Source organism: Macaca mulatta, chromosome 3, assembly GCF_049350105.2.
Source record: "Macaca mulatta isolate MMU2019108-1 chromosome 3, T2T-MMU8v2.0, whole genome shotgun sequence".
Lineage (NCBI taxonomy): Eukaryota > Metazoa > Chordata > Mammalia > Primates > Cercopithecidae > Macaca > Macaca mulatta.
In genome coordinates, this window is record NC_133408.1 from 21731330 (window position 1) to 21759223 (window position 27894).

A 27894-nucleotide genomic window follows, 5' to 3' on the forward strand; every position below is an offset into this window, starting at 1 on the left:
AAAGCATTTTAAACACATATTTGGCTTGCAAATTAAACTCTAAAGCTGTACACACACAAAACTGCAGTCCTGGGAGAACAAATACACCTCACTAGCGTCCTGGCTGATATCGCTTCAAACTAGATACAATTACACTTTGTATTTTTAAAGCAATTTATTTCTAACCGTAAGTTTCTATTTAAGCATGTCAATCAAAGTTTCATCATTGCTTCACCATAAAGGCAGGCATGAATCACGCTTTCCTAACCCCTTCCATCCATTCTTCTATATTCTGATTCTGGCTGAAGCAATCTGCTGATAGCCAACATGAACAGGTGATTTTTTGTTTGTTTAAAAAAAAAAAAAAGCTTTACAAAAGGTTTACAATTTAGCAATCATCAGCTTGCCTTCTGACAGCTACTCAGTCTTACCACTTCATCTGTTACTATTCTAAAACAATTTGGCTTTGTAGATGGAATTTCATTTTCTTAAAGAGATTAACCTACTAAATTTAGTTCAGTGAAGTATGTTCTTCGCAAATTGACAGCTTTTAAGTTAAAAAGTGCATGGGAATCATATGTACAATGTATAAGTGGACTGTCAGATTACTATCCAACAAAATATCCTGGGGATTTAAGATTTTGTTTTCAGGAAAAAAAAACTTTAAGCAACACAGAAACATACTGTATAATAGTTTTATTTTTCTCATTTTACTATTTTTACATTTTATGCACAAATATTTTTTATCTGCGTAAAAATAGAAAATAACTGTTTTATGTAAAATTACAAAAAAAATTAAAACCACAAAGAAATACATAATTGTTATTATGACAGTATAAGTGTCGTTGTCGTTATTTAAAGAGTAAAAATGTATGCAAAAGTCCTCCTCCCATTTACAAAAGATTGAGAATTTTTTTTTCCTGGCAGCAAGTGAAATATTGAAGTATCAATATTTTTACACCCTTTAGATCTGAAGACATTAAGTTAGTCACAGGTTTGTTTTGCAATTATGAATTTTAAAACATTTTTGTGCTATTTCAAGGATACTAGTTCTTTCTTAAAGGCAGTAGCATAAAAGGAATATGGAAAACAGCAGACCTTGCAAAAATATTTGGTGGTACAATTCTTTTTGTATCATACTTGAGTATCACCATTAATCAGGGGAGAAAACACCTAAACAATTTTTCCTAATTAAATGACATAGACTGATACAAAAATAAATGTGATCAGTCAATTTATCTGAAGATCGACCACGCAAAGCAATTCTGCCTAATTGGTTTTTCTGATGCCAACACAAATATTTAGACTTTAGGCTAGCGAGATATGTATGAAAGTTGGCTCAATAAAAACTTCACATGAAAAACAAGTTTTAAAACAAAAAGGAACATTTCTTAAATTCTTGTACTTCTAAGGTACAAATGATGACCAATAATTTTATCTTTCTTCCTTTGAATATACTGTAAATTGTATGAAAAATTCATTTATAAAAACAAAGCAAAGAATGAATAGCATGAATTTTATTTTCTTTCACAATATGTTATCTTTTAATAGAAGAAGAAAAACTACCTGGCTTTCTGATAACTGTAAGTAAAACAAATATTTTACATATAATTTAAGGCAAAGTAATGAGTTTCTTGAATCAACTGGAGAAATTAGCCATATTACTTTACCTATGTCATGCATAAATGATGGTAAGAAGAAAAAAAAAAGCATCTGATCATGTATGAGAACTGTCTCTGTTCAAATTATGAGAAATAAAATGAAAATTGCTAAAGGGAGAAAATGAATAAAATATGATTTTAAAAAAACCATATGGGAATTGCATAGATGAGAAAAGAATTTTCATTCTAGGGATCTAAAACTAATGTTTCTAGCTTTAAAAACATACACGTATGTAATTGAGACATGTCTGTCATCTTGGCTAAAATTTTAATATGTCTCCCCAAAAGCATTTTAAATATGAAAGCCAAGATTCTTAAGCTCTTGATGATATACCAGAATGGTATACTTTATTATTTTTTTTTAAAACTACAAGCAACTTGTCAACTCCCTAGGCCGTAAGAGGATGGTGCAAAACCTTTCTAGCTGTCTATTTGTTATCTGACACTAGAGCTTCTGTATATTATTTCATATTGTTATTTTACTCAGACATTCTTACAACCACAGTGCCCAAATTGTACTAATAATTTGTTCATATATTCTCTTTCAAAAAAAGTAATAATGGACATACAAATTTTACTCTGCTCAGGTATCAGCTGCAGAAAGGACTTAATAATATAAATGAATTAAGAGAACATGTTGTAGTAAAATTATGCGTTAAGATTACCAGAGAAAGAGATTACCTCTCTCTCCTCTCTTCCTTGTCCTTAAGATCCCTGCCTCTTATGATTCATTCCAAACCACTACCAGAATTGCTAACAATGCCATCTTGCCTGTATTAACATGCCTTTTTCTCCTAGTTAAGTTAAAAGCATTAACTGAGCTCTTAAGAAGCTTTTTAAGGGGACAGATTTAAAGAAAACAATGAAGGAGAAGGTGCATAAATATTTGAGAATCAACCTTCTCAAATCTGTAAGAGGATTAATAGCTATCTTGCCAGTCTCATATAATAATTTGTGCTTAATACCTTAAACAACAAAAACAGAAAAGAAAAAGACATTTCTAGCCATTTTTGTTTAGTGTTAGTTTATGTAAGGAATGTCATATATGCAGGAATTATTTAATTTGAATCTTAAAATGAATAATCTTCTGTATATCTTTATGCCTTCATATATGTTTATAAAATCAACTGAATATATAGATATATGTATACACATATATAATATGGAAAAGGAAAAAAAAATAAGTGGAAAAGTATTATCTTAAAGAGAAGACTGCCTATAACAGAGGTCGAATTTTCTTTTTAAAACTATTTGCAAGTAATTTACTAATGCCTTGAAAGGTAAAGTACTGCTGACTAATTTAAAGTCTTCATTTTATCAGAAACACAGGAATATAAGCTGCTTTGCATAATAAACTGGCACTACAGGGTAATTTTTAAAAAAAGGAAGCCATAACAAACCAAACCAAACCTTTACTTTTGGGTTGAGGTATACCTTTTCAGTTTTTTAAATCTCTGACAGGAAAAACAGAGATCATTTTATAATTTTTGTAACAGCTGGTTTATTAGAATTAAATTCCTCTCTCAAAATAATTTAAATTCTTGGTCTGACATGAATAATCTATACAGAAAATCCTTACAATTGGCTTGAGTTAATAAGCCAGATTTAAACCTGGATCTCCTCCTTCAGCACTGCTCTTTTTGCCAGTCAACTTCTTACTGTCCTTTGCTTGCAAATATATAAATAACCTGATACTCTTAGTTTAGTAATTTATTAATATAAATTTATTTGATATGAACATTTTAGCTCTGCTTGATTAGATGAAACAGGCACACATGCTTTAGCTGAGAAATTCCATTTTCTGGTTCTATGTAAAGCAACATCTAAAGCAGCAGAGAGGGGAAACAGTTATATTTTCAAAAATAGTTAAGCCAGACTGTTTCCTGGAGATACTTCATTTATTTTTCATTTTCAGATACTACTGGCTATTTTTGGTAGGGCTACACATTAATACTGACCAGTTTAGCTTTCCTGACTGTTAACAAACTATTCCACAATGAACCTGCCTTCACGCTGCAGACATTGTGGAGATCCTTTAACATACACATATTCTAAAATATATGCTCAAAGTAAAAAGATCCAAATTCACAAGAGTATGAAATATTTATAAAAAAAATCATGCATCAGACTGTACAGTCTAGAAATAAAAGAAGATTCAAATTCGGTAATAAAGGTAAGAGCTATACTTGCTCTAAACATTTTAAGAAAGACTTTGGAGTCCCAGAATGTCCTGGGGCTCAATTATCCTTTTCCGTTTGCAGAGAAGCAGTGGCCAGAGCTACTGCTGTGACTGGCTGGGCAATTCCATGGAGCTGCATCTTTGCAAGTTTCTTCTGTTCACATTCTGTGACCAAACGGTTCAACTCTGCTGCACTGTATCCAATAAGAGTCTTCAAGTCACAGACAAACTTGTACACAAATCTCTTGCCTTGAACTTTACAAATCATGTCCCCATCATAATAATACCTTTAAAAAGAGAAAAATTAGAGACTTCATAAAAAATAAATGAGACTTAGAATAATTTACAGACTCTTCCATAAGCAGAAGCCTAGTAGAGTACTGCATCCACCACAATAGCAATTAATACTGAAGTTATATAGAATATTTAATGCTACTATCAAATGAAACACATCCAAACATCATTTACTATTTCAATGCTCAGTACTCCAAAACTCTATAAACTTTCAAAACGTATTTTCAACAATTAGGATAAAACATTGATTTAAAAGTAATTATTAAACAAAACAAAAAACCTTTAGAGCAGTAGAAGAGCCTAAGAACAAGAGCTTTGGAGTCAGAGCCGAGATTCAAAACCTAACATTTCTGGACCACAGGAGTCATATTTTCTCAAAGCTTCTATTCCTCATATATAAAGTGAGGTGAACAGTGCTTACACCCTCATATCACTGTTGAGGATTAGAGGGATAATCTTTGTAAAGTGCTTAGTATACAATGACTGGCACATAGCCCTCTACAAAATAGAAGCTATGTTAATAAAAATCGATAATATGAAAGAACGAATATATTCCACTTCTTTTCTGTCTTGTAAAGAATCCTATATGATGAAGTCATGTCTTCATCTTTATTATTTCACTATGTAAATGCTTTCCAAATTTCAGATAAATTATCCAAGCCCAACAGGGAGCTTTAAGTCTAAGGAAAAGGTCTAAACGAAATAGAGGATACAGAAAAACAGGAAAAGGGCATTGTAAAGAGACAATATTTCTAAATGTACACAAGCAGAGTTCCAGCAGTCATTCTAGAAATCTGGTTTACTGCTGCATTCTATAGAGATGCAAACGGAGTTGGATTTATGTTTCCTTTGGAAAACAGACTTTATTTAAACAAACACTATGTACTGCTAATTCCAACAACAGGAAAAAGAGGCAAGTCAAGCTCTTTCCAGGACTGGCAGAATGCAAAGCCCTTATTTTAAAATTGCACTGCCCACTGACAAAGGGCTACTACAAAAGAAACAACTATTTGCAAAAGTACCGCTGATATAAACTATCACATTTAGCAGGATAAAAGTCACTTGGCTTAATCAAGAGTCTATTAATGAAAGGACTGACCTATATACAGGAAACTCTCATCTTTCCCTAATTCCAGAATAGTTAAAGGAAAATAGTTATGTTTGATTTCCCAGTAAGAGATATAACACATTGCGCAGTCTTGTAGTTTCCATTTATGTCAGTTACATTAGTATAGAATTTGGATCTCAGCTCACAAACCAACAATTCCTTGCCATCCAGTTAAAAATGCTGTAGGCGTTTCAATTGCTTTAAAACATTTCTACGTTAATATGTAAGACTACGTGGGGAAAAAAGGAAAATGGAAAAGGTTTTATAATTCTAGGAGGAAAATATATTCTATGATTATGCCAGTTCTAGGAGTTGGCATTATATTTCTTGGTAAGAGGTGATAAAAAAGAATATACACACATAAATTTGAATTTTACTGAATACTTCCTTTGATCTAGCACATGCATCACACAACTGTATACAGTAGCACTTATTCCACTTGTTCCCTCCCTAAAATGAAGAAAGTAGAAAGATACACAATACCTGTATTTCACGGATATGATTTCTTTTCTTCCCTTTTTTTGAACTTGTATTTTTTAAAAACTTTTTAATTGCAAATATATCACACAAAAGGACACAGAAGTGAACAGTTCAGTGACTTATTACAAAGTGAACATTCATTCCCCTGTTAAGTATCACTCAAGAAACAACACTGTCAGCATCTAGAATCCCCTTTATGTCCCCTCCCAATCATTCCCCAAATCCTGGCTCTAAAAGGTAAACACAAGCCTGCACCATGACAGTAATTTCATTGCTTTTTCTTTATATTTTTATCTCCCAAACATGCAACCCTAAATACTGCAATTTAATTTTCCTGTTTTTTGAACTTTACTGAATAAATGTAATCATACAGAATTTGGTCTTTTGGGTCTGGATTCTGTCACTGAACATTATGTTTGTGAGGTTCACTGGTCTTCGTTTGTAGCAGGAGCTCAGTTTTCGAGAATGCAAGGTATTCTTGTATGAATATACCATAAATGATTTCTTCTCTACTGTTGATAGATATCTGGTTGTTTCTGGGATTTGGATGTTACAAATAATCTGCTATGAACATGTGTATGGGCATACAAGTACACTTCTGTTTGATATATATCAAACAGTTGCTTAGGGGAGCAACTGTTACAATTTGCATTCCTATCAAAAGGGTAGAAGCATTCCCATTGCTCCATATCCTCAACAGCACTTAGTTCTGGCAATCTTTTAAATTGTAGCCACTCTAGGGGGTGTGTTGTACCATTTAATTATGGTTTTCAATTGCATTACTCTGAATACTAATGAGGCTGTACACCTTTGCATATATTCATTGGCCATTTGGATAATCTCTAGCCTGAAGTGTCTATTCAAGTCTCTTGCCCATTAAAAAACTGATTCGTAAGAATTGGTTAGATATTCTACATACTTCTGTAAGACATGTGTGGCTCTCTTAATAAGGCTTTCAACGACCAAAAGTTCCTAATTTAAATATAGTCCAATTTATTGATCTTTCCCTTTATAATCAGTCCTTTTGATTCTGCATAAATGTCTCCCTACCACCACAAGTTATGAAAGTATTTCTACATCCTTTTCTATTTTACTTTTTACAGGTAGAGCTACAAGCTACATGGAATTGATTTTTGACAGGTAGAGCTACAAGCTACATGGAATTGATTTTCGGTACGGCGTAAGGAAGAGGTCAACTTTTACTTTTCTCCCAAGACGGATAGTAAATTATCCCCGCACTGATGATTGAAAAGAAGATCGTTTCCTCAAATGTTTTCTCCCCACTGCCATTTCTTTAAATCAAATGCTTATGTATTCCTGGTTCTATTTTGGCTCCCTATTCTACTGTATGGCCTATTTGTCTTGAGCAAATAGCATAACTGTCTTATTACTGTAACTTTAGAGTCAGTCTCAATATCCTGTGGGACAAGTCTTTCCACTTTGCTAATCTTCAGGTGTCCTGACTACTGACTACCATGGTACTTTATAGTCCCATGTAAATTTTACAATTATCTTTTCAAGTTCTATGAAAAAACTTAGTTTGATTTGAAAAATCAAAATTACCGCTGTAATTTTAAGGGGTCTTGTATGTATACAATCTGCATCAACTCTCAAAAATGGCAGCTTTAGTTCTGATTATACACAAAGAATCTTTAGACAGTTGGCAATGTGAGACGGAATGATAAATAAGCATATTGAAAACTAAACATTTTAGTTATGAACTCTGAGAAACAACAGGTCATTCAGGAAAAGAAGAAGAATAACGGTCAACTATGTAATAATAGTTACATGGCCATAATACTCTAACAATGATACTCGCTGAACCAAAATTTCTATATAATCATATTGGGATATTGAGATGAGGGGATAGAAAGGGGAAGGGGGAGTGTGTGTGTGAGCTAAATTATAATCTTTCGGTGTGAAAATGGCCAAGTGAAACAAGAAGCAGTAAAAGCATGCTATTTAGAAAAACTTGTAAATTGTAGAACTACTATACTATATTCAATCCCCCCAAAAATCAGACATAATTCTGTGATATTCTTATATATCCTCCTTCTCAGATACTTAAATGTACCTGCTGAATTTCCATGCCTACTGAAATTAGTAGGCATAATTTCTGATAGTAATTTCTGTCGGAAAACTTTATACTACTTACGGAGTTTGTATCAATGTAAAGATTGGATATCCAGATTTAGGCAGATTGTATAGAAAACGGGCCAATATTTTGCATGTAATTGTAAAAACAGAGGACAGTTTCTGCTTACTCATTAAAAATTAACAATTCACCTATGCAAATAATAAAAATCTCAAAAATCAAACTTTTTTTGACAGTATTATATGCTTTCAAATCAGATAAAAACAATCTTAGAGTAATTTTGTAAAAAAAACCGTACCTCAAAATTAAGATCTTTTTAAAAAGGTTTTTTAATTTGTAAAGAAAACATGAACAAGTTTTTAATATCATTACGTAACAATGCTTACATCTAGAAGCAGCAGCTATTTTTTAGAAAGGCATGATAACAGAAAAAACAGTAATAAAGGCTTACCTTAATGCACGACTGAGTTTCTCATAGTTCATTGTAGGCTTATTTTTACGCTGTCCCCATTTTTGTGCAACCAGTTCAGGCTGATTTAGCTTAAATTCACCTTCATCACCAACCCAAGAAATACAGTCTCGAGCATCCTTATCAGTAAGAAGTTCTAGCAAAAACTGCCATAGTTGGATTTGGCCATTGTTTCCTAAATTGATAAGAGGAACAAAGCATTGGCTATAGTGTTATAGATTAGCCCAAGGCAAAGGCAACAAACTGGTTCTTTGGTTCAAATCTCAGCCATGGCAAAAACAATTTTTGTTTTTCTAGAAATGCTGTCTAAATACTACCAGAGCAATAGTCCAAATTCACATTTTTCATACAGTGAAATAAAACAAAATATACCTAATTAGATAGATATATTTTACAAATACAAGAAAATACCAAAATACCTGTTCTGTTCCCAGGTGAGCTTCTATCTTCTCCTGAAATCCTCGGTGCTCTTTGCACTTTGGCTGCCTTCGCACTACTATTTATAACTTTAATGGTAGTAGGTGTAGCAGATTGCACTGATGCTGGAATAATTTGCACAGCTGCAAAGACAAGGGGAAAAAAAAATTACTGAAAGACATTATCACTTTAACTAATGCCCTATGAATTACCCCAAGAAAGTACTTCACTACAAAAAGCCTCAAGCCACAATTTCAAACAAAATAACAAAAAAGGTCAGATGGTACAGTATAATGCTTGCATTACAGTTTGTGCATCTTAGTAAGAGCTAGTATTCTTGTTTGGAAATAACTCAGTGATGCACACACATTAGACAGTATTTTAACATGTTTGTTTTTAAAACATTTGTTCATAAAAACAGTTTGTCAAATATTGTAGAAAATGTGGACAAATAAGAACTCATACCACCACTTTGAGACTCTGGCAGTATCTGGAGTAAGGTTGAAAGGATTTTAGAAACCCTATGACATGAACATCTCACACATGTTCTTACAAATATTCACTCAATGATGTTCACAGCATTTAAAAAATACTATACAGCAATGAAAATGAATGAAACAGCTACAAGTATCAACATGGGTAATTTTCAAATGATAAAGTTATAAAAGAATATGTACAATGTATTTTACAGAAAATGCTTAAACATGTGCAAAACAATGCTATACAGTGTTTATGGTTACATAGGTGGTAAAAATATAGTAATAAACATAAAATTCAAGATAGTCAATTCTCTGGTAAGAGAGAGGAAAATGAAATCTACAACAGGTAAACTTGGTATATAAAATTTTATTTCTTATATGTACACAGGTGTTACACTTTTTGTGTATCTCAGATTCTTCATTAAAAATTTTAGCCGGTTGGGATGATCTTGTGACGTGTGTGTTCGTATCTCAGGTAAAACATGGCTAAAAGCTATGGTGTAAGGGGAAAAGAAAGATGTCCGCTGAAAAGGGAAAAAAATAATGCCCCAAAGAGCTCAGCAGGCTTAAAAGGATTCTCAAACTAGACAGTAATGTTTTAATGAAAAATGTTTAAGAGATAGCAACTGTGGTGTACCGAAACCCAAACATGCTAAGAGAAAATGCAATGTGAGGTAAAAGTTGGAAAATATGACATGAAAATGGAGACTGATACTAAGAGAAACAAGACTCTTCTAGACCAGCATGCATAGTACCTTTGGTAAAGAATAAAGCTGAATGCAAAGTGAGAGAAAAGAAAAAGGGGAAAAGCCAAACAAAAGTAGTGAAGGCGGTGAAGGGTTTGGCCTGGTAGACTCTTAAAACCTTGGAAAATGCCACATGGGACTGATGATCAATTAGAATGTATACAAATGTATACTTTTGATTGCAACTCTCACCAAATGAAAACTATTCATTTTCCTATTTTAACTTGCCTTTTTTCTTCATTTCAAACCCAGTGTAACTCCTCAAGTTTGTTTTGGACACTTGAATATTTTCTTCGCTGTATCCAAGCTATACTGATATTTTAATTGGATGCCACCCAATATCCAGTTATTATCAGGCATGAAAGTTCTGTCAGGTATGAATGTGGTTAGAATTGTTCTTACAACTTGGTAATTAACGTCAGTAAAGATGAAACAAATGATGTCCTAACAAATTTTAGTGAACCCAGATACAAAGCAAGCTGTTATGTTAATCGCATCATTTAAAAACACGACATGAGTGGATCTTATAAAGTACTTGTGTTGAGCTCTCATTCCACAGAACAAAAGATATTTCGTGTGTGGGGAAAAAAATTTTTTAAATAATTTTCCTTTTTACTACCTTGCAGTATCAAATAAACATTTCTTCAATAAAAGGGCAAATATAGATACGAATACTCACGTTGATCAATTGTAACTATTTCATTCATCTGTTGTTCTTGACTTGCCAATACATCTGAAAAAAAACACAATTTTAAAAAATTTAAAACCAAAAACCCCAATCCAATAAAACCCAACTTAATAAACATGATTCTTTTAAAAAAGAACTCCACAATTAAAACCAAAACACTGAACTGAAACTTACTGGCATAAAAACATTAAAAATATTTGATAGTCACTTTAAAAGGAAAAGATACCTTTAAGAGAAGTAACACAGGGAAAAGCTCCAATGTCTTTTAGTGTTCAGTAAAGTTCTGCAGAGAACTATGGTTTTCTAAATGTAAATATTTGTATCAAAATCTGTATAAAACCATGTAAAAATATGGAAATCTTCAAGATCATATCAAAGATAAAATATACACCAAAATGAAATTATTTAGATATGGATCTCCACCAAAAAGGCCTCCTTCGCATTATCTGTTGTAACATCCGCTTTTGACTAAAGCTGCTTAAGCTTTTTAATGCTTCTACTTAAAGATAGCAAATTTTCAATACAATTGTAGCGGTCCTAAACGTCTCAATTAAAGTAAATAATTTCACATCTAAAAATATAGCTCCCCAAATAAAAATATTATAAAAGGTCCTAAGATAAGCCTTTACAGAACCATTCATTACTTATCTGTTGCTATTACCCACTTAAATGTTATTCTTTACCTCTCAAAGAACTGCACATCCCAGTCTCTCATTACTTCAGCCTACTTCGTGCCCATCATAAATTGCATGCCTCTCTCTTAAAAATGAAACTATACCCTCCAGCAATCATTCTGGGTACTGAGGCCTGGGCTCCCAAGAAGACTCTGCTAAGGGTGCCTTGCCAGGACCCAGTTCCAGACACGCAGAGCTGGAAAAGGTTGGGCAAGTAAAAACAGGTCTGAATCCTACCAGATGGGAGCTTTGAGGGTCTGAAGACTGAGGACTTAAAACAATTATATGGGACTGGCTTCAGACAGATCTGGATTCAGTTCTCAGCTCTTACTGACTATATGACTTTGGTAAAATTACCAACCTCTTTCAACATTAACTTCCTCATGTTTAGACACCTATACTTATCGCCTCATGAGGTTATTGTGAGGATTAAAGAAACATGTTTTTAAGAAGCACAGTGCACAAAACAATTACTTTTCAGTCAACTGACAACCTCACTGTTTTATCCAGACTCCTAGTTCTGAGCATTCTCCTCCAGAACTGTGTCTCTCTTGGGAAAAAAAAAAAAAAAAAAAAAAAATACGTACCTTATGTTTGTAGTAAATTTTCCTCAGAATTTTATAAAAGTTCCTCAAAGAGGAACCGTTTCATTTGAAGACTAAAGGAATTAGCCTCAAAAGAGGCAAACGAAAGCGTCACCATCCCACAGCACAGGCGTAATCAACTTGTAAAATCACCTTCTACGTCCTAATTCTCAGACTGGAGTTTGGTTTGTTTCCTGGAAGCTCTCAAGACAGAAGGCAGACCACAGGGGGAAAAAAAAAGCTTTTGAAAGACTGGTCCAAGACCAATCTCTTCAGAGTACAGGCACCCTGAATATCATATTCCTCCCTGAAACTCCCAAATCCTTGCTAGGCATAAAGGAAGCAGTCTTGAGAGGCAAAGCCCTGGGGGATATGGAGCCATTTTATGAAGAAACATTAGACACTACAGGAATAAAACAATTATTTTTCCTAAAGAAAACCCTCAGCAAACTGAGAACTTCCTATGCCTTTGGTGACAGAAAACAGAGATTCACACCGAGAAGGACATCATGGAACTGGTAGTACTGGAACATTTCCTAATTATCTCCCATGTATAGTAGGACGTGGATGAAGTTTCAGCAGAGCGGGGACTGCAGGCAGGTGGCCGCTCAGGTGAATAATCTAATACAAATATCTGAAGAAGGAGCTCTACCTCTTCAGTACTGCCGCTTCTTGAGAGATCACTGAGGATGGATAATAGAGGCTGGGTTCTGTCCCAGAATCAGTGCCTTTCACAGAGAGGCTGCAGACTTCTCTCTACAGAAGGGACCAGATTACTGCATTGTGCTCAAAAAACCCTGTTCTGAGAAGTGAGACTTGTGAATTCTAGAAAGTCTGTTAGAAATACCCTTACACATCATCCTGCCCATCTCTCAATTCTGAACCGAGCACTACATTTCCAAGTCAGACAGGAATTCCCTGCCCAGGCTAAGTGAAGAACCATGGCTGGATCACCAAGAAATTCTGTGAGACGCTCATGTAGGCTGTGGGACTTTGTTGCTTTAAAAGACAAAGCAACGGTTCCAGAGCAGAGCTTTTCTGAGGAAGACTCATTCAACTGCATGGAAATGCAAAGATATACAAGACACCTTTGACTTCTGTTCTAGGAAAAACCTGTGAATGAACTTTAAAGTTTGAGATGCAATAAGAGAAGCAGAAAGAGACAGCCACAACGAAGAGCTGACCTGGGAGAGACTGGAAAAAACGTGGATTTGGGAAAAATGAAACTATCATCTATGCACTATCCTTGTTGTGTTCTTGAGATTTCTTACAAGAAAGTGTTTCAATAAACATGACTCACATGTTTCACAATTCAGAATTTACCTTATTCATTTCAAAACCTCTGCAGGGAAGGAAATCTGTGAAACCAAGGACAATGCTTCAACCAAGACATTCAACTTATTTATCTAGTAAGAACAGACACTGGAAATAAATGCTGCAAATACAATGAATATACTAAGTCTTTTAGTATCATAGATACTTAAAAAAAAAAATCTGAGCGAATCTTTACAAGAATAAAATTATAAACAATGAGGAAATGCCTCTCTCCAGAGCTCACTTCTTATTCACCAGCAGAGAAAGCACTTTCAATTCCTGACCTCAAGTGATCCACCCGCCCCAGACTCCCAAAGTGCTGGGGTGACAGGAGTGAGCCACTGCACCCGGCCAGAGAAAGCACCTTGAGTGAAAACTGCAAGCATTGAATTAAGGTGGAAAATCCCTCCACCAGAGCTCTTCCGTTATTGGGTATATAATAGAACAAAATGCTATCAGTAACATTTTCATCCATAACTGATACAAAAGCAAAGTCAGAGTTTGTTGTATTCATGTGTTCTGAAAAATATGTGGGTCCGGCTAGCATTTCTGATATGCAAAACTGTCAAGGAATGGGTTGCTTGATTCAGTGTCTTAACAGTCACTGAAATATAAGATGGATTAATATTCAAGCAAAAATAATTTATATTTGTGCCTTGTTTTCTTGGACAGCCAAGTAGTTTCCAAATTTCTCTCTCTGTTTTTTTTCCAACTGAGACTCTTGCTCTGTCACCCATGCTGGAGTGTCGTGGCGCGCTCTCAGCTCACTGCAACCTGTGCCTTTCAGGTTTAGGCTATCCTCTCGCCTCAACCTCCCAAGTAGGTGGGACTACAGGCACACAGCAACTTGCCCAGCTATTTTTCTGTATTTTTAGTGGAGATAGGGTTTCACCATGTTGGCCAGGCTGGTCTTGAACTTCTAACCTCAAGTGATCTGCCTGTCTCATCTTCCAAAGTGCTGGTCCAATTTCTTTATATGGTCACTGAATCATATTAATGTCCAAGGCCTTGTAAGTTGTAAGTGGAAAAACTTATAACCGGTGGCTTCCAATTCAAAAAGGTGGTTGCATACACTTCCTTCCCTCTTAAGACTCTATTCAGTTAATTGTAAAGACTTGAACAAAGATTTAATCTCATCAATAATGAAAAGAATGGGAAGGAAGCCACCTGCAAACAAATGATCTCTTCAGTTTCTAGATGAGCAGTAAATGTAAGAGCTGATCAAACAGAAGGCAACAAATAGAATATATGAAGAGGGCCAAGTGTAGGGCACAGCACCTGATTTAAGAACTTGGATTCTAATGTTAGCCTGGGCTTGTATCCTGGCTCTGCCACTTCCTAGCTGTGACTTTGTGGGGCTCTCAAAGCCTCACTTTCCTATCTAAAAAATAAGCAAAGTAATGATTTGTGGTATTACTATAGGAATTAAATGAGATAACATATAGAGCTTTCAGCATAGCATTATACAGTAAATAAATGTTAATTATTACTGCTTATTACTTATCATTATCAATAAACAAGATGAAAACAAAGTTGTAAGGAAATAAAATTCAGCTTAAATTACAATGTAAAGAAATAACTGTAATTTCATACATTTTCGGAGAAGTTCCAGATGACTCCAAAGAATTTCTCCCCGAGGCACCCGCTGAAAAAAATCTTCTTGGTTGAGACTACATAATTCTCTCCCCGAAATGTTGAGTGTGGTGAGGTCTATATCGGTCATGCTGAATTCCTTCATTACCCAAACCACCCAATGCAGGACTTGGTCTGTGGACCACTGTATGGGATCTAGAAAGAAAAATATTAACTTTAGCCTAGTTCCATTTTAGATACTGTGTAAATTTACAGTTAACTTGTTAATACACACACATACACACAGATGTTTTCTTTCCCTAAGTATGTGAGGTAAACTTATTATATGAAGCAAAAAACAAAAACAAAAATTTATGCTGTAATTTTCTCCTCAGCTCCTTTTCAATTTTGTAATCTAAATTTCTGATGGAGTCACTTGGTTCAACCTCAGTTGGAACTGTATCAAGAAAAACAAAATGCAAAATTGCTCTCCAGTGGGTCAAATGAAAGAATAAAATATGAGATTATTCTGTAGAGAATAAATTATCCAAGTTTAAAAAAATTTGCAGTTGCATTGAAAAAAAAATCAAAAGGGGATTCTCTATTCTCCAAAATATGAACCATATCCTTTTTCCTCCCTTTTCTTTCCTGTAAAAAGCTGGCTGCTCCTGCATTTACCCTTATGATGCATTTCCAATAAACAAACATGGTAATTGCCTGTTTTACTCAGCTGTCCCCTCACAACACACTAAGAAATACAATAAATGTGTCCTGTAAAAACCATTATATCTTTAGAACCTAACAGTGCCTTGCTCATACACTTGTTTAATCTTAAAGAGTATATCCAAATAATTTCCTTTTCCCTATGATTTTTTACTATCTAATTGAATTCATAAATAAAAAAATATGGCCAATATCTATAACTATTACATTGCTGTATCACCTGCACCTAACAGAACATTCTATCTGTGTAAGTTTAATACATATTAGCTAAATTGGTTTTGGTTCTGGTACTCCCGCTTCAAGAAGATGATTTATTCAAATAATATTGCTTATATACCCAATAAATAAATGCTATTCAATAAGAAAAGTAGAAAAAAAATAACATTTAGGTATTGAGGGCAAATTATAGTGAAAATAAATCAAACATAAGAATTTTATAAAAGTTATTCAAAGAGGCAAAGTGCTATTGAAACTGAAACTATTCCATTTGAGACTAAAGGAACAGAGGTGCCCTAGCTTCAAAGAATACAGGATTAATAGCCATAGAATATATATTTTTAAATTTTTCCACAAAGAAGTTAAGGGAGGATTCTAGGAAGATGATGGCAAAGTTTTTTAATTTTTCTGAATGTACACATAAACATTAAAAACGTGACTAGAGGACAAAACCAAAAACCCACAAACATTTACATAAAACCAGGTGACAAGATATCTTCATGGACTTCAAGATACAAGAGAGTAAAGACAAAGCAGTAAGGGTTATAAGACCTCCATGGTCTTAGCTTGTGTGCAGGAGAAAGCAAAGGGAAGCAAGAGAAATGTGACCCACTCTGATCACAGGAAAGCCTGAGCACAGCCAAGAAGCATGCATTGAAAGTACAACAGGACAAGCTGAAAGCAACGCTAAAAAGCAGTTTTGCCCAATCCAATAGCCGCAGTCTGTGTTAAGATTTAAAGTGCTGAAGCAATGTAGCACCTGGGTGTTTTTCAAACTGAGCCAAGAACCACTTCCAGGAGAATGGCCCACAATAAGGAGAAACCGGCAGAGTAGAATTAGAAGTGAGCAGCAGAGGGACGCCAAGGAAAAGGAAAGAGAAGGAGAAGGCCCAGGTAAAAGTCAACAAGAACTGAAAAAGAAAGTTCCCTTATCTGTGAATACTATACTAATGGAAAACAACAGAAGCAGAGTTAAATTAGAAAAGCTATCCTGAATCACCTCTTTTAAAAGAAAGATAATTTTACATAAAAATTTAAGAATAAAAAAAACTCAGAGAAAAATATAATTTGTCTGATTTGTTTTCTCAAGTATCAGGACTTCTAGTTTAACATAACTAATTGGCCATCCATGTTCTGCCTCTTTTCTCTCAGACTCTAGTGAAACAACAGTAAAGGAATTAAGGATGTAAAATCATAGGAACATGAGTACAAAGCGACAGGCATGGATGAGAGATTTAATCTAATGTTTTGAAGACAATAAACAGAGTGGTAATCGATTTGGCAGAGGTGGGGAAACTATGACCTAAAATGTTTGCCAAGGAGGATACCAGTAAGAAGTGAGAGAATTCCCGCTCGCAGAACCCTGTTCACCGGTTCAAGTCATGGTGGTTCTGAGTAGCAACGGAGGCTTAAAGCTGAAAATGAGGAGACTGATTTAAAGTAGATGGTGTGGTTAGAACCTTCAGGGTCTTTCATTTGGGGCGCCAGTTAAATGGGCGTACCCCACACATGTGGACACCGGGAAAACATTTATTAATATACGGGGAGAGACATGAAATGAACAGACACCGAGAGAACAATTCTCAGTAATAAAACCCTATAAACTGAAGAGTGAGACCGTCTCTACGTCTTCTCTGCTTCACTTCCTTTTCCAGTTCCAGAACGCAGTATTCACATACACACCGATCCCAAATGCTCACCCCATCTTCTGCTGACAGGTATCTGCAAAAAGATCTATAAATACTGATATGTTTGAAAAGAACTCCTTTGCCTTTTTTTGGAGACCATCTTGCTTTGCCACCCAGGCTGGCATACAGTGGTGCCGTCACAGCTCTCTATAGCCTCAGACTCCAGCGCTCAAGCAATTCTCCCAACTGAGCCTCCCAGGATATTGGTGTATGCCACTACACCCAGCTCTTTTTTTTTTTTTTTTTTTGTGGAGACAGTCTGGCTATATAGCCCAGGCTGGTCTCAAACTCTTGGCCTCAAGAAACCCTCCTACCTCAGCCTCTCAATGTGCTGGGATTACAGGCATGAGCCACCACACCTGGCCTGAAATTCTTTTAATGAAAGAGTCAATGCCTCATTTTATCAGCATATAGTTATCAAATCCTTCAGAACTTCACATTAATTAGCTTTAAAGTTATTTACTCTTATTTTTTTTTTCGAGATGGAGTCTCACTGTGTTGCCCGGGCTAGAATGCAGTGGTGCAATTTCAGCTCACTGCAACCTCTGCCTCCCAGGTTCAAGAGATTCTCATGCCTCAGCCTCCCAAGCAGCTGGGATTACAGGCATGCGCCACCACGCCCAGCTAATTTTTATATTTTGAGTAGAAACAGGGTTTCACCATGTTGGCCAGGCTCGTCTCAAACTCCTGGCCTCAAGTGACCCACCCGCCTCAGCCTCCCAAAGTGCTGGGATTACAGGCGTGAACCACCACACCCGGCCTGAAGTGATTAATTCTTAAATGTGAAAAGATGGGCAAAAATAATTAGATATTTGAGAGAGGTTAAAAACACCACAAACAAAAACCACAAGAAAAGCAGAATCCACAAGAAACAGAAATACTGCAGTAAAGCTTTTTAAAAGTTAAAACTATAATCAATATACTCAAAGAAGTAGGAGAAAACATGACATTGGCAATATAAGATCAGAATGCTACAGAAAGGCACAAACAAAAACGAAGAGCCCTTGTAAATTAAAAATCAGATAGGTTATATTATAAAGACAAGAAAATCTGGCAGAAAGTAGTGCAGATAGGAAAGACGAAAAATAAACAAGAAAAAAGATGCAGCAGATCAACTCAAGAGATTCAACAGGAGTTCCGAAAAAAGAACACAGAAGTATTTATCAAAAGAATGCAGTAAGAACATCCAGAACTAAAGGTGACAATTATCAAGATCAGGGCTGTCCAACAGAAATATAATGCAGACCATTATGTAATTTTTAATTTTCTAATAGTTACATTTAAAAAGTTGGCAAAATACATCTTTTTTTTTTCATTAAACTCACTATTTATTTATTATTTTTATTATACTTTAAATTCTAGGGTACATGTGCATAACGTGCAGGTTTGTTACATATGTATACTTGTGCCATGTTGGCGTGCTGCACCCATCAACTTGTCAGCAATAATGAATTTATTTTAACTTAATGTTCCAAATGTTATTTCAACCAGTAATCAATATAAAAAAATTTAAAAAGATTTTACATTCTTTCTTTTAATGGGTATTTTACATTCATAACACATCTTAATTTTGACCAGGGACACTTCAAGTGCTCACACGTGATGAGTGGCTACAGTCCTGGGCAGTAGAGGGACAGACTGAAATTCTACACTAGCTGTCTGGTTCCGTAGCTCTCTTTCAGTTCCATGGGTAAGCTCTATCATTTATTGTGTATCTTTTAGGTTTGGTTTAAAGAAAGAAAAAAATGTCTTAGGGAAAACAGCAGTTCTATAACACAGCCTTTCTGTCATCAGCACTGCTCCCCAGGTACAACCTTGTCTCTAAAAATAAAAAATAAAAAAAGGACAAAAAACCCGACAATACTGTTTCATTTACAAATACACTGAGGTCCCCACCAACTCTTGGATGATCAATAGTATTTATTTGTTACCCCAGCATTCTTCCTCATCCGCCCCCACTTCTAAGATGTCTATTTCTTATAATACTGTTTTGTCTCACCAACTCTAGTTACTTTTGTCTAAATTTAAGAATGATCCTCTGATCATCACATTTAAGAGATATAGTGAGCATTCTTTGACTTTCTCGGCAGCATCTGAGAGTCTTGACCATCCAAACTCTCCCCTCAATTTCAGTGACACTATACATATAAGTTATTTCTTTCTTTCTGTCTCTTCAGTTATTTCTTGTCTCCCTTTTCTCCAACCCTAAATGTTTATAGGGTCTAGGATATATGCTTTAGTTGTGTGTTCTTTTCCATTCCTTGCTTCCATCAGGGACTACGTAGACTTTTATAGCTTCAAATACAAATTCAATGTGAATGAGTCTCATATAACATCTTTGTCTCCAGCCCAAATCTTATATAACTGAAACCATTTTCTGGCTACCTGCAGCTGAATATAAACTTTCACCTCAAAATCAAGTGCTATCCACCTTCTCTTGAAAAAAGCATTTCCTATACCAGACTTCTCTACTTCCCCAACTGGGCTATTGAAGGCATGCTCTTTCTAGTGCACCATCTTAATTAAGCCCAGCATTTAACATGGTGCCTGGCATATAGTAGTGTTCACTAAACATGCAATGATGATGGAACCAATTTTTATCAAGATTATTACTGTTTTAGTCACCAAGATGAAGCTTGAGAAGTTAGATCAATACTTGTATCTTCTCTCTCTACTCTCATAAAATCTGTCAATCTGCTCAGTCCTATTACTATTTTCATCTACTTTTTCCTTTCTACTCCCAAAGAAATCACCTATCATCTAGCCACAATTATAATATGCTCCTGTTTTCCCTTCACTCAGTCTCTACCTGTTCCAACTGACACCATATACCACCACCATATTCATTTTCCAATTATTTTCATCAATCAAAACAGTTCTGTAATGCTACAGAGTAACTCCTTAACCACTCAATTTTCTCACTACTCACGCATACCCCCAGGTCTAAGCTTTGCACATAACACTTCCTGTCTTAAATATCTTTCTCTGCCCAATAGTATCTTATTTATAATAAACCTTATTTATAATAAACCCTTTTCACCTTTCCCTCAGGGCAACTAGGATCCCTTTGAGATTCCAATAGCATGCTGCTTCTATAAGAGTTACTGACAGTTTAAAAACATGTTACCTTTTACAGCAATTATCACTTTTCATCTATCTTCTCTCTCTTCAACTACACTCTCAACACCCTAAGAGCAGAAATTTTTTAGACTTCTTTGTACTTCCGGCACGCAGGACTGAATTTGTCCACCATATGAGCTTAAATGTATATTACAATTAAAAAAGAGAGATAAGAAAATCAACATTCATTCTAATAACTCTACATGTAAAATAGATTATAACTTACCCTAGTGTCTTCTATGTCAAGCTTAATTCCTACTGTTCTACCCAATATAGAATTACGTATTTCATTACCATAGGGTATCCCAAGGCGTTCTTGTTCTTTCCTATAGCCTTCCAGTGCAGCAGCCCATCTTGTCACTTGTTCTGAAGTTTCATCTGAAATGGTTGTGATGTGTTTTGTGCCATCAAGAGTTATCACTTGAGCTTCTTCAACAAGATGTGCTTCTGATTCAGCATGGTGGGCATCTGGATCAATAACAACCTCAACAGTGTCCGCAGGTTTAACAATTTCAAGGATGTTTAACTTTGGTTCAATTCCTTAACAGTGGATAAAAAAAATTATGAATCTAAATGAAAACACAGAAGTCACCAAAACATAATTTAGGGTATATGTTCCAAAATGGTAGAGAAAAACTACATTGAATAAAGCAAATGTAGTAAAAGTTAACATTTGGGGAATCTGGGTGAAGAATATTCAAGAATTCTTCTACTAGTCTTGCAACTTTTCTATAAGTTTAAAATAATTTTATAAAACATAAGACACACACAAACCCTACCTATAAACATCATTAGAAAAAAAGTACCTGTTCATACCACAATAAAATAAATAAAAATAAAAATTACCAATATGAAACAAAATAAAAATTAGACTATGCAGAGTATAAACAAGCAGCTACCTATCCTTGGAATTTCAAAAAATCCTTCTAAACAAATTAAAATTATTTACTGACTCAGTTTTTCTTTTTAAAGGACAAAGTAGATGTGTTAAAAACGATGCCAAATTTGCTAAATTAAATTTACCATTAAATTCTAATTTTCATTTTAAATTAGATGAAGAAAAACCCAAATCCTGAATATTTTAAGCTCCTAGTATAAAGGTGTTAAGAATTGTAATTCCTATGGAAAAGATAAAAATAAATAGTTTATTAATACAAAGGCTCCTCAACTATCCAGAATCAAAACACTGAAACCTGTTTCAGAAATTATAATTAAGAAATTATGCCATAAAAGCAGTTATTTCAGTATGTGTGCAGTACTCTCTATAAGACATACTATTATTTATCTGTTCAAAATGGAATTAGCCCTTTATGAAATAACCTCAGACTAAAATGACAGCTCTAAGACACTATCATATTATATAACTGCTTCTGTTCCTTACTGAATCTATTACAATCTATATCAAAATTCAATCAAAGTACAGTTTAAAGAAAAAGCACAACTCAACTTTGATCTTCTGTGAAAACCAGTATTGCAAGAAACTACTACTATCATTCTCAGGTGGTATAAACAGAATCACTTCTCAAATACACATGATAAAAATAATCAGAATCAAAAGTATTTTTTCTTAAAATCGATTTCCTAATCCTTCATCTAAATTTCACACGTTTATGGCTTTAAGTAAACTCTTCTTAAACACACTTGCATCAATAGGTCACTAGGCTTTTGAAGATAAAAACTACTAACTTATTTCCTGTTCCCAATAATCAATCCTAAGGAAATTAAGGATCAGAAGTACGTACCTACCATTTACAGAGTCTGAAGAAAAACGTGGTTTGTGAAACATTAATTGTGAACAATATATGTTAGAGATGACATTATTCTAAATTTTAAAAAGCTAAAATTCAACCTACCAAAAATAGTTTCCTAATTTTCTTTTCTAACTTGGGTATTTATACAAGTTTAGTAAAATACTGTAATGAATAAGGCTGACTGGATGATTCTATTACAAATTCTTCTCTCTATGCTAAACTGTACAGACTGGATTTCCTTGCAGCTAGGGTTCCAGGTGTGATTTAGGCTTTAGAATCACTGTTATAAGCCTTCTATTTGGAAATGAGTTGAGGGGGCAAGCAGGCAGATCAGGGGTCCCCAAAACCCAGGCCACAGACCACACAACAGGAGATGACTGGCAGGCGAGTGAATGAAGCTTCATCTGTATTTACAGCTGCTCCCTATCGCTCACATTACCACTTGAGCTCCACTTCTTGTCAGATCACTGGCAGCATTAGATTCTCACAGCAGCGCAAACCCTATTGTGAGCTGCACATGTGAAGTATCTAGGTTGCATGCTCCTTATGAGAATTTAACGCCTGACACTCTGTCACCGTCTCCCATCACCTCCAGAGGAAACTGTCTAGTTGCAGGGAAACAAGCTCAAGGCTCCCACTGATTCTACATCATGGTGAGTTGTATAATTGTATCATTATATACTACAATGTAGTAATAATAGACACAAAGCACACGATAAATGTAATGCGCTTGAATTCCCCTGCCCCAATCCATGGAAAAATTGTCTTCTGTGAAACCATGGAAACTTCTGTCCCTGGTGCCAAAAAAGGTTGGGGACCATTGAGGCATATGCCATCTATTTTGTTTATTGATTGACTGACTGACTGAGACAGAGTTTTGCTCTTGTTGCCCAGGAGGGAGTGTAGTGACACAATCTCTGCTCATTGCAACCTCCACTTCCTAGGTTCAAGTGATTTTCCTGTCTTAGCCTCCCAAATAGCTAGGATTATAGGCACGTGCCACCACGCCCAGCTTAGTAGAGATGGGGTTTTAGTCAGTTTTAGTAGAGGTTCATGTCAGTTTTAGTAGAGATGGGGTTTCACCACATTGGCCAGGCTGTTCTCAAACTCCTGCCCTCAAATGATCCACCCACCTTGGCCTCCCAAAGTGGTAGGATTACAGGCGTGCACCCCCGCAGCCAGCAGACATCCTATTTTTTTTACTAGTGTGGATCACTGTAAAGGCAACATGGTTTAAGTGACAGCCACCATGGTAGCTTCCAGGTGTTGTATTTTCCAGATCATGGCAGAGCAGCAGCTTCCTTAGCAGTCCAGCTCTGCAGTGTGGCTGAGGTACTCTTAGGAAGTCAGCTGGAACCTGCTGACTTCCAACACGCTCTGTGAATCTGCTATTTACTACCATATCATATATCCTTTTAGGATTAAACTAGGTAGAATGTGGTACACTCTCTGTTTCACCCTGTCAAATACAACTACGAAACCCAAAGCAGGAATATTTGGCTGTCATATCAAGTAATTCAGACAACCATCTAAAACACTTATAAATTATATCAGAAAAACATGAGCTAAAATTTTAAATAACTATCATGAAAAGTAACTTACCTTGGTAAGAAATTACCTGTACACTAAGCTGTACAGTTCCATCTGTTTTTACTCCTTGGTCAAATAAACTTCGTTCTGGATCCAGCTAACCATGGATAAAATGAGTAAGATTATTTTAGTGCAATCATTAGATTAAGTCCCTTGCCTTTGGTTTAGAATAAATGGATGTACCAAAAAGAACTTAATTACTGAACATACTAATTAAATTATAAGAACACATTATCTAGCTTGTCATATTTAATTCTTTGCCAAAATTTAAAATATTTTCACTACTGAGGAAGTAATTCAGGACAGCATACCACCAAATTTGTCATGTCAGTTTTCTCTATCTCTGGAGTCTAGTTTGGGATTTTCAATAATTCCAAAAGTCAATTATTCATTTTGAAATGTATTTAAAGTACACTATACCTGTCATGAATAAGAGTGTTTAATTAGTGGTGATAATTTATCTAAATATATTAACATATTCTTGCCATATCTGCCTTGTAACAAGCGCTACATATTGAAGATAAGGGTTTACTCTAAATCTCTCATCATAAAGTTAATAAAATTAAAGCACTTATGACCTTACTACCTAACCTAGCTATAAATATCTTGAATCCTAATTCTGTATCATTTCAGTATTAGTGTTTTTTCCTTCATATATCCTTAAAATGAATGTATTTCACACGATGGCAAATTGATGTTAATTCTGACTTCCAGACACTTTCTGTAATCAGTTTATAGACAGGCTTCCGTTATAATCATCTCGCATAATTTATAACTGTGTCTGCATGTCATATAGCTGCAGGTCTACTCTCAATCCCAATAATTAACCTGATGGTGTCGTCATGGCACAAACATATGACAAATGACTATGAATCTAACTTGAACAGGGGATAAAACAAACTGTGTAGGGCTGGGCGTGGTGGCTCACACTTGTAATCCCAGCACTTTGGGAGTCCAAGGCAGGTGGATCACCTGAGGTCTGAAGTTCAAGACCAGCCTGGGCAACATGGTAAAACCCTGTCTATACACAAATACAAAAATTAGCCAGGAGTGGTGGCGCACGCCTGTAATCCCAGCTACTTGGGAGGCTGAAGCATGAGAATCGCTTGGACACGGGAGGTGGAGGTTGCAGTGAGTGCCACTGCACTCTGCCTGGGCGATAGAGCGAGACTCCATCTCAAAAAAAAAAAAAAAAGACTGTGTCATCTTGTAGACAGATTAAATATGACAGTTACATCCATTAATATACATTTAATTAAAAATTGTCTTAAGGTCAAGTTTTTTCTCCTTGTCTGGTGGACGCTGGTATTATCCACTAGAAGCTATGGCAAATGTAACTCTGAAAGTATAAGCGCTCAGGTACTGAACATATTAGCAAGTTCACTAAAAGCCAGAATAAGGACAAAACTCAAGCCTGGTATTTGATCTTGTGTTAACATTCTTCAAAAAAGTGCAACTTAGCCATTGTTCCCTCAGCTTTCAAGTCAGCCCACATCTGAAAATATAAGAGCATTACCATAAGCACCAAGACTTCTGATTCAAATGTATGTTTGCATTGACATGAAGAACAGAAGTGGTGGTCCTCATATCCTTTTTAAGGAGGAAAGGGGGACAAGGAGTAACGTAAAATGCCCTTAGATCCAAAGCTAGCCCTGAATTCTACAATATGAATTATAAATATTACCATTTATCCAACTAATATTTACTAAGAATCTGGAAGAGTTTGGGTAATCTGCAGGCCATACTTTCATTTTGGATAGGTCAAGTATTAAAAAGAAAGCAATAAATGTTACAGCTGAAAGACAACTAAGAGATTAAGTCCAGATTCCCCTTTACTTTACATATGAGCAAACCAGGCAAAGTCCAGTGACACTGAGTTATATTCACTATAAACCTTTAAAAAAGTTTTTTGTTTTTTTGCCTCAAACAAGTGAAGAGAGTTCTGGAATCACCGCGCCCGGCCAGTTCACCAGTTTTTAATAGCTACCTCAAATTCTATTCTATGGAACTAACATATCAAATCTCATTTTTGGAACATTTGAGGTGTTTTCAGTTTTTGCAAAGCCATGAACATCTTCATGCATATATACCTTTACCCACCCAGGTGAGCATTTCTGTAGGAATAATTTGCTGAAGTGGAACTGTTAGCTATTTCACATTTAACATTAACAGATATTCAATGGGAAGTAGTCTTCCAAAAAGACTAAGTTAATTCATCCTGTCATTAAGAGAAAAATACTTTAAATCCTAAAATTGTAACATTACTAGACCTTCCCACATTCCCTAGTTTTGGAGCACTCTATCATCCCTACCCACCACCAATTACTAGATTTATATTGAAATGAAAAGATTAAAGTATGGTTAAAAGGCAAATAAAATGCACAAATTTTGTTAAAACATTTCAACTTACTGTACAACAGTATTTTATTAAAAATAGTAGCAGCATATGATGATTTGAATTTTTAAAAAACTAACACAAAAGTTCTGTAATATAAGGAATACCCATATCACAAGGCAGGCAGGGGAAAGAGTAAAGAACGATCCAAAAGATGACACAATATACATTAATCTAAGTTAATAATAAATATATAAATAATATATATTTATTATTATATATTATATATATTATATTAACATATATATTTATAAATATATATAAACATATATATTTTTATATAATATATAAATATGTAAAATTTTATATATAATTAATACATAATATAAAATCTTATATATAAAAAATATAAAAATTTTTATATATAAACATTTATATATATAATGTATAAATACATATATAAATAAATAAAAATAGTACAAAACTCAGCCAGGTGCGCTGGCTCACACCTATAATCCCAGCACTTTGGGAGGCCAAGGTGGACGGATCACTTGAGGTCAGGAGTTCAAGACCAGCCTGGCCAACATGGCAAAACCCCCTGTCTACTAAAAATACAAAAATTAGCCAGGTGTGGAGGCATTGGCCTGTAGTCCCAGCTACTCGGGAGGCTGAGGCAGGAGAATGGTATGAACCTGGGAGGTGGAGGTTGCAGTGACCTGAAATCGCACCAGTGCACTAAAGCCTGGGTGACAGAATGAGGCTCCATTTCAAAAAAAAGAAAAAAGAAAAAGTATAAAACTCTAGTATGTATTTAATCATATGTTTAAGAAAGGTCATGGAAAACTGTATGGGCAATTCTATTTTTTTTTAATACATAAAAGTACTATACTTTTATACATAAAAGTACTACCTATCTTGAAAACATACTGCAAAATATGACTCGGAATATGTTTCAGACATAACATATTATAATACTACCATGAGTAAATCCTTTTACAATAAATTCCAGGACCTATCAGTTAACATTTAAATTCTTATCCAAAACCTACTGTCAGAGAAAATAAAGGTAAAAGGGAAATGTGGAAATCATTTAGTTAAATGATACATTTGAGAAGTTAGAAGCTGGCTAGAAATATACTTCAGTTTCAAAAGTCAATGTGCTCCCTACTATTACTACTTATATTTAAGCTTTGATTCTTATTTATTTAAACTTCTCATTTTATATTTGTGAAAAGTAAAAAACAAATGTTTCATTTGTTTTAGTACTAAATTTTTAAAATATAATTTTAAATGGAGAAAATTTTGCTTGAAAACCTTATTTCTAAACACTTAAATTTTACAGTAATACCAATCAAATCTTACAGAGATAAAGTCTAAAGCTATAAAGAAAAGGCTAACAAAAAAATATTCCTATGCAGACTAAAATGTTGCAATACAAATTTACAAAAATAAAAATTACCTGGATATCTTGCAGGCAAATTTCATGAGCATCCAAAGAACACTGTAGTCTTGGTTCTAGCAGTTTCTTTAAATTGCCTATTGGTTCATTGATGTCTATGGCCTGGCTTACACATTCAGCTGGCGCGTAGGTTTGTTCTACAATGCTAAATGTTAAAGATGTAAGTGCTAACAGTTACATTTTTTAGCCTGGATTTCAAAGTAACAATATGCTAAAAACATAATCCCAAACTAAAACACATTTCTGGTCTTTGAAAAGTCATTTCTACATAGA

The 27894-nt window shown here is 34.9% G+C and overlaps 1 protein-coding gene, 1 long non-coding RNA gene and 1 pseudogene across 8 annotated transcripts in view; 2 read left to right on the forward strand and 1 right to left on the reverse strand.

Moving 5' to 3' along the window:
- Positions 1-660: 660 nt before the first annotated feature.
- Positions 661-27894, reverse strand: part of GABPA (GA binding protein transcription factor subunit alpha) — a 47950-nt gene continuing 20716 nt past the window's right edge. For 6 of the 7 annotated variants that reach the window (XM_015133053.3, XM_028844959.2, XM_015133055.3 and 3 more), the window contains 8 exons: positions 27622-27766; positions 23840-23924; positions 20781-21026; positions 14761-14955; positions 10587-10640; positions 8685-8825; positions 8248-8440; positions 661-4106 (listed from right to left, as the gene is read on the reverse strand). In XM_015133053.3, coding sequence (XP_014988539.1) covers positions 3878-4106; positions 8248-8440; positions 8685-8825; positions 10587-10640; positions 14761-14955; positions 20781-21026; positions 23840-23924; positions 27622-27766 — 1288 coding nt within the window. In that variant the 3' untranslated portion in view covers positions 661-3877. 7 annotated transcript variants of the gene reach the window in all.
- On the forward strand, positions 3936-8014 carry LOC144339675 (uncharacterized). The gene is made up of 2 exons (XR_013414950.1): positions 3936-6804; positions 6842-8014. It is a non-coding gene; the product is annotated as an uncharacterized LOC144339675 (long non-coding RNA).
- LOC114676832 (protein LLP homolog pseudogene) lies at positions 8886-10115 on the forward strand (annotated as a pseudogene).